Consider the following 10,483-nt stretch of genomic DNA (forward strand, 5'->3'; position numbering starts at 1 on the left):
AAACATGCGTCCATTCCATTTAGGGATGCGTCCATCCCATTTTTGGATATGTCCATCCCATTTCGGGATGCGTCCATCCCATTTAGGGATGCGTCTATCCCATTTAAGGATGCGTCCTTCCTATTTAAGGATGCGTCCATCCCATTTAGGGATGCGTCCATCCCATTTAAGGATGCGTCCATCCCATTTAAGATATCGTCCATCCCATTTCGGGATGCGTCCATCCCATTTAAGATATCGTCCATCCCATTTAGGGATGCGTCCATCCCATTTAGGGATGCGTCCATCCCATTTAAGGATGCGTCCATCCCATTTAGGGAAGCGTCCATCCCATTTAAGAATGCGGCCATCCCATATAGTGATGCGTCTTTTCCATTTAGGGATACGTCCATCCCATTTAGGGATACGTTCATCCCATTTAGGGATACGTCCATCCCATTTAAGGATGCGTCCTTTCCATTAAAGGATGCGTCTATCCCATTAAAGGATGCGTCCATCCCATTTAAGGATGTGTCCATCCCATTTAGGGATATGTCCTTCCCATTTAAGAATATTACCATCCCATTTAAGGATGCGTCCATACCATTTACGGATATGTCCATCCCATTTAAGGATGCGTCGATCCCATTTAGTCAGATGTCCATCCAATTTAAAAGTGCGTCCATCCCATTTAGGGATACGTTCATCCCATTTAAGGATGCGTCCATCCCATTTAAGGATTTGTCCATCCCATTTAAGGATGCGTCTATCTCCTTTAATGATGTGTTCATACCATTTCAGGATGCGTCCATCCCTTTTAAGGTTACTTCTATCCCATTTTAAGATGCGTCCATCCCATTTAAGGATGCGTCTATCCCATTTAGGCAGATGTTCATCTCATTTAAAGATGCGTCCATTCCATTTAGGGATGCGTCCATCCCATTTAGAATGCGTCTATCCCATTAAAATATGCGTCCATCCCATTTAAGGATGCGTCCATCCCATTTAGGGATATGTCCTTCCCATTTAAGAATATTACCATCCCATTTAAGGATGCGTCCATACCATTTACGGAAATGTCCACCCGATTTAAGGACGCGTCGATCCCATTTAGTCACATGTCCATCCCATTTAAAAGTGCGTCCATCCCATTTAAAGATGCGTCCATCCCATTTAAGGATGCGTCCATCACACCTTCCCAGCACTGAGAATTCGGTTATCTAGAGCAGCCATCTATAAATAGCCCAGCCAGCTGCACACAGCGAGCCAGCCAGTCAGCTGAGGGTCAGTGCCAGCAACAAACTGGCCTGTCTGACCGTAGCTGTAATACTCTTACTTACAACTTTATTTAATGATAGCTGAGCCGTTTGTTGCATTTTTTTCTTGAAATTTGACACATGACTAGATCGATTTCTGCAGATACCACTCAATGCAATTGTAATCCCATTTGAATTTGGTAAGAAGTATTTATCAGTACTAAATGATTGAGGTGCTTTGGTGTGTTTTGAAAGTGTTAGCACAGAAGTTTGTCATCATTGAAAAATAGCGTCATACACACTTTTACTACAGACATGATACAGTTTTGTTTTAGATGCAACAAGCATGCTAAACACAGTACAGCAAGCAGAATGAATGAAGCAAGCCTTACCTTTGCACCAGAAAGTAGAATGAATAACTGCTAATCCAATACACCTGCACTCCATTGTATTGTATACAACTTTCACAATTCATTTTGACGGCATCAAAATGAGCACAGTCCACACAAAAACAACAAAATAAAACAGCACAGATACCAACACATTCACTTTCCTTTAGATAAGGCACATATTCATTCCAGTAGTGCTTGCTTTCCACAGAACAGAGAGCACAGTGAGTGGGAGTAGACACTGTCCCAAAGTACTGACCAAACCCATGACCCCCCTCCCCCCTTTTTCCCCCCAGGCAAGTCTTGCTTCCCTAGAACTGTTTATTGCAACCAGCAGCATAGCAACTCTGCCAACAGGTCTAAGTTCCAGCAAAGCTACAAGATTAGAGGGAACTGAGGTATGGGGGCATTTGTTTTAACATCTGGAGTCCATTTCCTGCTCAGTGCCAAGGGGCCAGTTTCACTTGAAGCTGCCTACTATCAATTACAGTGGGGATAAACATCCCTGGCTGGACACACAGCAAGCTAATTGCCTGGCTGACAGACTGGTGCAAGATAGTGGGGCATTAGAATGAAGGGAATGTGTTGTAAATCTCATATAGTCCATAGACCAGTGGGTAGGGCGGATGGTGGTGGAAAGAGCGAAGGGAGGGGGAATGTTGATAGTGTGCCCTAGGTGCAGGAGGAGGTGATAAGAGATGTCAGCTGTGAGGGTGAACGGTGGTGGTTTAGAGTTGCGGTGGTGGTTTAGAGTTGCGGAATGGGGGAGACGTTTATATTATAGGCGCATTAGAGAGGAGTGGATGTAGTGTCGCTCTGCCTTGCCTCAGAGACTGCTTGCCTTTCCTTCCGGCCAGTGTCGGGGTGGAATCTTTTTGATTGAATAGCGCGGTACAGGCAGAAAGAATGTTACGAAAAACACTTGTAATTTTCTTGACCTGTCTCGCTGCTATTTTTTTTCTTGACATAAGCGTAAAAACGTGATTTTCGTGTGAAATTCAAAATTGTTGACAACAGGCAAAGATTCATTTTCAATGCGACTCACCCAGACTAATATCTGTCAATTATTCTCACAAAGAGGGTTGTGTTGATTAATAATTTTATAAAAAAAAAGCCCACATCGTAGATGCTTTGAACAACAAATTGATTGGTCAGTCGCAAATCAGTTATTGAGGGCCCCAAAGGGGGGGGGGTATCTTCACGATCACGGGAAGGGACATTTTAGCTTTCACGATCACAGTTACCTTGATTTTTGTTTTCACGATCACAAACACCTTGACGAATAGAGGATCATAGAGTGATACAACTGTGAAAAATGTACGTTGAAAATAAAATGCTTTGCAATAATGCCCATCACGATCACGAAAACAAATGACGATCACGATCACGAGACTTGATTTTTTTGTCATCACGGATCACGGGCAAAGTCCCATCACGATCACAGAAATGGAAATTTCGGCAATCACGGTCACAGAAAGGTCAAAAATGTTATGATTTTAAACCCTTTGGGGCCCTCAGTTAATGTGTCAGATGATGGTGTGTGTGTGTGTGCGTGTGTGTGTGTCTGTGTGTGTCTGTTTGTTAGTGTGTGTGTGTGTGTGTGTGCATGGGTGTGTGTGTGTGTGTATGTTTGTGTGTGTGTGTGTGTGTGTGTGTGTGTGTGTGTGTGTGTGTGTGTGTGTGTGTGTGTGTGTGTGTGCTCTCAGAATCTGGGAGTTTTTCAACATGCTGAAAGATATGGAAGGAAATGAACAGAGGCTGAGAACTTACACCATACGAATACATACTATAATACATAATAATACGTAATAATACACACGAACCACAGAATAAATCCAAAGTCAGTGAAGCACAAAATACAAAACCTACACAGCAGAAGACAAAGTAATGTTAATATGACCAGCAATGCAAGTATAAGACAATTAGGTAACATCATGAACAAGAGGGGGAGAGGGGGGGGGGGGGGGGCAGGGTGTTTTGAAGTACAAGTGCAGAGATCCTGATCATGAAAAATATAACAAAACGCGTGAACCACACCTGCAGACTATTAATGTTAAGCAGGTTCCATGACCATGAAGACTAATTGTCTTCATGTAGAAATTATTAAAATTAGATGCGGCATGAAAACAACACATCATATCTGTGACGGTAGTTTTGTAATCATGCAAAAATACAGCGAAGTAAAACATACGAAAAACACTGATTGCATTCCACGTATGGGTTGATTTATAGGCCAGGGGCGGGTCCGGTGGGGGTTTCCGGGGTTTCCGGACCCCCCCTCCCCCCCCTCTTGCCTAAAAACAAAAAAGAACAAAAAAGAGCGAACAAAATAAAAAGAATAAATAAATAAATGAGAAAATAAAGAAAAACTGATGGCTCAGATTGCACCAGATTGCTTCATTTTCCTTGAGCAAGCCTTTATCTAAGTGACGGTTTTGGAAAGTAGTTGGGTAATTTGTTGGCTCATGTTGCACCAGATCAGTCAATTGTCCTTGTTTTTATCCAAAATTGTCTTCTTAAATTTACTTGTTGGAAGGTGTATAAGGGGAAGTTTCTTTGTTCAGATTGCACCAGATTGCTCCACTTTCCTTGCCTTTTAGTTAGTTTTTGGTTAGTTTGGCTACCGCTCAATTTTAAACATCGTACTATTGAGTCGATCCCCGAATTTGGCAACTTTTTTTTAAATTGCACTAAAGTCAGACCCTTTGAAATATCAAACTCTCATTTTGTGGAAGGGTCATGCATTGGCTGAAATGTATGTCCCCAAAATATGAAGTGATTCGGTTAACAGATGTAGAATTTATAAGCATTTTTGAGGGTTGCATTTTTTGGGGTCATTCTGAACAAGGAAGGAAGCAGACTTCACTTAGTTCTCATGTCTGCTGGCTTGGTGTATATAGGCTAACTGAGTCCCAAGAAGGAACATGTCAACAAACGAAATACACAATAAAAATAACTTCGTCCTCTGCGCAACAATTTCGCATGGGTTTTAGAGCACAAAACTCATGGAAATGTTGGAATTAAGACCATATAACACAATGAGGGGGACGGGTGGTAGCGTGGTCAAGTTCCACTGCTAGCAAAACATCCACCAACAAAATGAGCGTATGCCCTAAACCATGTTTAGGCTATAGCATCTTTATGAGATTAAAAATACGTCAACATATCATTTTGCTGAAAATACTGCCTCAACGAAGTATCAGAAAAGAAACACAACCCTCAGCGAAACGAAATCTAAAAACTTAGTTACTTTTCTTCAAATAATTTGGGATTTTTCTCTGCATAGCAAAATCTGAAACAGAGTTAATGTGCTGTGAATTAACAGACTTTTTAACAACAAAAAACACTCAGAAATGAAGAATTCTACATGGGTTACAAGTCACGACTGGATGAGAATTCAGATTTTCACGCTGTTTCGCGGTACCTAAAGGACCAGCGCAATAACCAACTTGTAAGGCTGAAAGGTGTATTTCTGTGTCAGCGTGCTCACATTGAGGTATCATCCTGACTATTTGCATGGGGGTAGTGTGCACAGTCAACGAAAAAGGGAAGGAAACAACTTATCTTCATTGTTTACTGATAAGCGGTATGGTTTTACCCCAGCGCAGCTTTGGCAGACACATAAAAGAAACCAGACCACCCCCAATTATAGTACCGTTAGGAGTCTCCCTTCGAAGTCAGGAAATGCCTTCCTTTAAGTCAGCGCCTGCCTCCCCCCCCCCCCCCCCTTTTTCTCCCCAGGCAAGTCTTGCTTCCCTAGAACTGTTTATTGCAACCAGCAGCATAGCAACTCTGCCAACAGGTCTAAGTTCCAGCAAAGCTACAAGATTAGAGGGAACTGAGGTATGGGGGCATTTGTTTTAACATCTGGAGTCCATTTCCTGCTCAGTGCCAAGGGGCCAGTTTCACTTGAAGCTGCCTACTATCAATTACAGTGGGGATAAACATCCCTGGCTGGACACACAGCAAGCTAATTGCCTGGCTGACAGACTGGTGCAAGATAGTGGGGCATTAGAATGAAGGGAATGTGTTGTAAATCTCATAGAAACAGCACTCGCCAGAGATAGTGAGATTCTGCTGGCCGCCATTTTGGATTTCCATTGCCCTGGTAACCAGTCAGTGCGGGCGCACTGGCAGGAACAACTGGGTCAGCTAGGCCGCGAACCGAATTCTGACCTGCACAGCGCGGCTGAGAAGGTGTGCCATCCCATTTAAGGATTTGTCCATCCCATTTAAGGATGCGTCTATCGCCTTTAATGATGTGTTCATACCATTTAAGGATGCGTCCATCCCTTTTAAGGTTACTTCCATCCCATTTTAAGATGCGTCCATCCCATTTAAGTATGCGTCAATCTCATTTAGGCAGATGTTCATCTCATTTAAAGATGCGTCCATTCCATTTAGGGATGCGTCCATCCCATATAAGAATGCGTCTATCCCATTAAAAGATGCGTCCGTCCCATTTAAGGATGCGTCCATCCCATTTAGGGATATGTCCTTCCCATTTAAGAATATTACCATCCCATTTAAGGATGCGTCCATACCACTTACGGAAATGTCCATCCCATTTAAGGATGCGTCGATCCCATTTAGTCAGATGTCCATCCCATTTAAAAGTGCGTCCATCCCATTTAGGGATGCGTCCATCCCATTTAGGGATGCGTCCATCCCATTTAAGGATGCCTCCATCCCATTTAAGGATGCCTCCATCCCATTTAGGGATGCGTTCATCCCATTTAAGTATGCGTCCATCCCTTTAAAGGTTACTTCCATCCCATTTGAAGATGCGTCCATCCCATTTAAGTATGCGTCAATCCCATTTAGGCAGATGTTCATCTCATTTAAAGATGCTTCCGTGCCATTTAGGGATGCCTCCATCCCATTTAGGGATGCCTCCATCCTATTTAAGGGTGCGTACATCCCATTTAGGGATCCGTCCATCCCATTTAAGGATACGTCCATCCAATTTAGGGATGCGTCCATCCCATTTAAGGATGCGTCCATCCCATTGAGGGATGCGTTCATCCCATTTAAGGATGCGTCCATCCCATTTAAGGATGCGTCTATCTCATTTAAGGATGTGTTCATACCATTTAAGGATGCCTCCATCCCATTTAAGGATGCCTCCATCCCATTTAGGGATGCGTTCATCCCATTTAGGGATGCGTCTATCCCGTTTAGGCAGATGTTCATTTCATTTAAAGATGCGTCCATCCTATTTAGGGATGCGTCCATCCCATTTAAGAATGCGTCTATCCCATTAAAAGATGAGTCAATCCCATTTAAGAATGCGTCCATCCTATTTAGGAATATGGCCATCCCATTTAAGGATGCGTCTATCCCATTTAAAGACGCGTCTGTCCCATTTAAAGATGCGTCCATTCCATTTAGGGATGCGTCCATCCCATTTAAGGATGCGTACATCCCATTTAAGGATGCCTCCATCCCATTTAGGGATGCCTCCATCCCAATTAAGGATGCCTCCATCCCATTTAAGGATGCCTCCATCCCATTTAAGGATGCCTCCATCCCATTTAGGGATGCGTCCATCCCATTTAGGGATGCGTCTATCCCGTTTAAGGTTACTTCCATCCCATTTTAAGATGCGTCCATCCCATTTAAGGATGCGCTCATCCCATTTAAAGTTGCGTCCATCCCTTTTAAGGATATGTCAACCCCATTTATGGATATGTCCATCCCATTTTAGGATGCGTCGATCCCATTGAGGCAGATGTCCATCCCATTTAAGAATATGTCCATCCTTTCTCATTTAATGATGTGTTCACACCATTTAGGGTTGCGTCCATCCCATTTAAGGAAATGTCCATCCCATTTAAGGATGCGTCTATCTCCTTTAAGGATATGTTCATACCATTTAAGGATGCGTCCATCCCATTTAAGGTTGCTGCCATCCCATTTTAAGGTGCCTCCATCCCAATTAAGGATGCCTCCATCCCATTTAAGGATGCCTCCATCCCATTTAAGGATGCCTCCATCCCATTTAGGGATGCGTTCATCCCATTTAGGGATGTGTTTATACCATTTAAAGATGCGTCCATCCCATTTAAGGATGTGTTTATACCATTTAAAGATGCGTCCATCCCATTTAAGAATTTGTGCATCCCATTTAAGGATGCGTCCATCCCATTTAAAGATGCGTCCATCCCATTTAACAATGTTGTCCATCCCATTTAAGGATGCGCCCATCCCATTTAAGGTTGCGTATTTCCCATTTAAGGATGCGTCCATCCCATTTAAGGAGGCGTCCATCCCATTGAAGGATATGTCCCTTCCTTTTGAGGATGCGTCCACATCCCATTTATGGATGCGTCCATCCCATTTAAAGATGCGTCCATCCCATTTAAAGATGCTTCCATCCAATTTAAGAATTTGTCCATCCCATTTAAGGATGCGTCCATCCCATTTAAGGATGCGTCCATCCCATTTAAGAATGTGTCAATCCCATTTCAGAATTTGTGCATCCCATATAAGGATGCGTCCATCCCATTTAAAGATGCGTCCATCGCATTTAACAATGTGTCCATCCCATTTAAGGATGCGTCCATCCCATTTAAGGTTGCGTTTTTACCATTTAAGGATGCGTCCATCCCATTTAAGGATGCGTCCATCCCATTGAAGGATATGTCCTTTCCATTCGAGGATGCGTCCATCCCATTTATGGATGCGTCCATCCCATGTAAAGATGCGTCCATCCCATTTAAGGATACGTCCATCCCATTTAAGAATTCGTCCATCCCATTTAGGGATGCGTCCATCCCATTTAAGGATGCGTCCATCCCATTCAAGGATGCGTCCATCCCGTTTAAGGATGCGTCCATCCCATTTAAGGATATGTCCTTCGCATTTGAGGATGCGTCCATCCCATTTAAGGATGTGTTTATACAATTTAGGGATGCCTCCATCCCAATTAAGGATGCCTCCATCCCATTTAAGGATGCCTCCATCCCATTTAAGGATGCCTCCATCCCATTTAGGGATGCGTTCATCCCATTTAGGGATGCGTCTATCCCGTTTAAGGATGCGTTCATCCCATTCAAGGATGCGTCCATCCCGTTTAAGGATGCGTCCATCCCATTTAAGGATAGGAACAAACTGCTTTTCCTGCAGTATGCTTCTCACAATATCTGGGCCACTTTCATTGCGCGCGTAGTTAGTATAGATTTCTGCTGCCACTTTTGGGTTCCTAGATAGGTTGGATGAGAATCTACCAGCATTTCTTTTAAATGATACCAAATTTGACTGGGAGTATTGACTGTGCATTAGACAGAAAGCCCTGTTGGCCGCTCATCTAATTATCAAAGGGAATCCCTGCGAGAAATAAAACTGGTGCAAAAGTTTTCGTTGTGGGTGAAACTGTGAACATCTACTCCCGTTTAAATGGACATGTTGTTCTTCAATGCAGACTGGTGCAAACGCTCTGTCTTTGAATGACACAATGATTGTTCTAGGTATTTATTCACCAATACAACTATTGTTTTAAATTGTATACCTTGTTTTTTCTTCCAGTTGGGAACACTCATTTTTGGATAAAGCAGAAGTACCCAATTGTTCTTTTTGTGCTCGTCTTTTGCACCCAGGCCGTGCTTTGCACAGGAGGTAGGCTTACACACAGAAAACTATGTACAAATTCCATTTAAAATAGTTTGTTCGATTACTTGTTTTTGTGTGTGTGTTTTCGTGTGTGTTGCTTTTAATATATTTGTTTGTTTTTGTTTTGTTGGGGGGGGGGGGGGGGTCTGAGGTGCGTGAGGGGAGTAGGGTGGGGACGGGGGATCAAGGGGGTTCTTTCTCATAGAAGTGGTTGCTCGGTGTCTTGGTTGGATGTTAGTCGGTTGTGTTGGTTCGTTGGCAGATTGGTTAATTGTCTCATTCAACCACTTAGATTCTGTTTCATCTCATCTTTTGTTTTTTTGGTGAGCTTACCAGACGGTCAAACGTTTGAGCAAAATGGCATGTATATATTTGCGCGTTGTGTGTTATATCTGAATCCGCGTGAGAGGGTCGATTTTATCAACGTCAGTCTGTAAGTCTAAGAGCCAGTATCTCTGAGTGTCCGTGTTACCTGTGTCAATATATTAGTATGTTAGTGTAATTGCAAGTACTTTTGCGTGTCTGTGTGACTTGTGTCATCGTTCGTCAGCCAATTAGTGAGAAAGCCCGTAAATGCTATGTGTCTTTGTTGCTAGGTCGGGCTTCACAAAAGCGTGCAGATTGGTTGCTTGCATGTAGTTTTTGTCTGGGTAAATACAAAAAGAAGAAAGACTGCATTCCAAAATTCAGAATTAAAAGAACAAGACTTGGAACGTTTAATGTATGACTAATATACTAAGTTCAATATTTTATGTTCCATCAGTGTTTTCCTTTCCGTCCACTTGAGAGACCATTTGGTCGACGTCCTTGTGAATATTTTATTTTGTCATAAAGTAAACGTTCCCTTACCTTAATTAGCTTCTTAGGGGGCAGCATAAAGGGATAGATCGATGGTCATGTGTTAGTTTTGAACAATTCAAAAAAGCACACTTTATTCATTTGCAGACTGTGATGGAACCTTCGCAACTACGTCAGGAAGTTTCAACTCACCAAATTTTCCTTCCAACTACAACAACAACCAGGACTGCACCTATCTCATCTCTCTTCCTCGCGATTACCGAGTTACCCTCACATTTTTTAACTTCAGTTTGGAGTCGTCTGGCTGCGTTGACTACGTCCAGGTATTCGCTGCCACCCCCCTCCCCCCCCCCTTTTTTCCCCCCCCCCCCAATCCCCCTTTACGATCGACCTGTGTTTTGTTTCTTTAACGCCTTTAAGAATCACCGCCTAGCGTGGTTACATTTGCTA

At 43.0% G+C, this 10,483-nt stretch overlaps 1 protein-coding gene across 2 annotated transcripts in view; it reads left to right on the top strand.

Annotated features, from left to right (window-relative positions):
- The window catches only part of LOC138948583 (uncharacterized), a 67,730-nt gene that overhangs the window by 9,188 nt on the left and 48,059 nt on the right, over positions 1 to 10,483 (top strand). For both annotated transcript variants that reach the window (XM_070320139.1, XM_070320140.1), the window contains exons 2-3: positions 9,152 to 9,241; positions 10,181 to 10,356. In XM_070320139.1, coding sequence (XP_070176240.1) covers positions 9,152 to 9,241; positions 10,181 to 10,356 — 266 coding nt within the window. The remainder of the gene's footprint in view (positions 1 to 9,151; positions 9,242 to 10,180; positions 10,357 to 10,483) is intronic.

Source organism: Littorina saxatilis, linkage group LG15 (genome assembly GCF_037325665.1).
Source record: "Littorina saxatilis isolate snail1 linkage group LG15, US_GU_Lsax_2.0, whole genome shotgun sequence".
NCBI lineage: Eukaryota > Metazoa > Mollusca > Gastropoda > Littorinimorpha > Littorinidae > Littorina > Littorina saxatilis.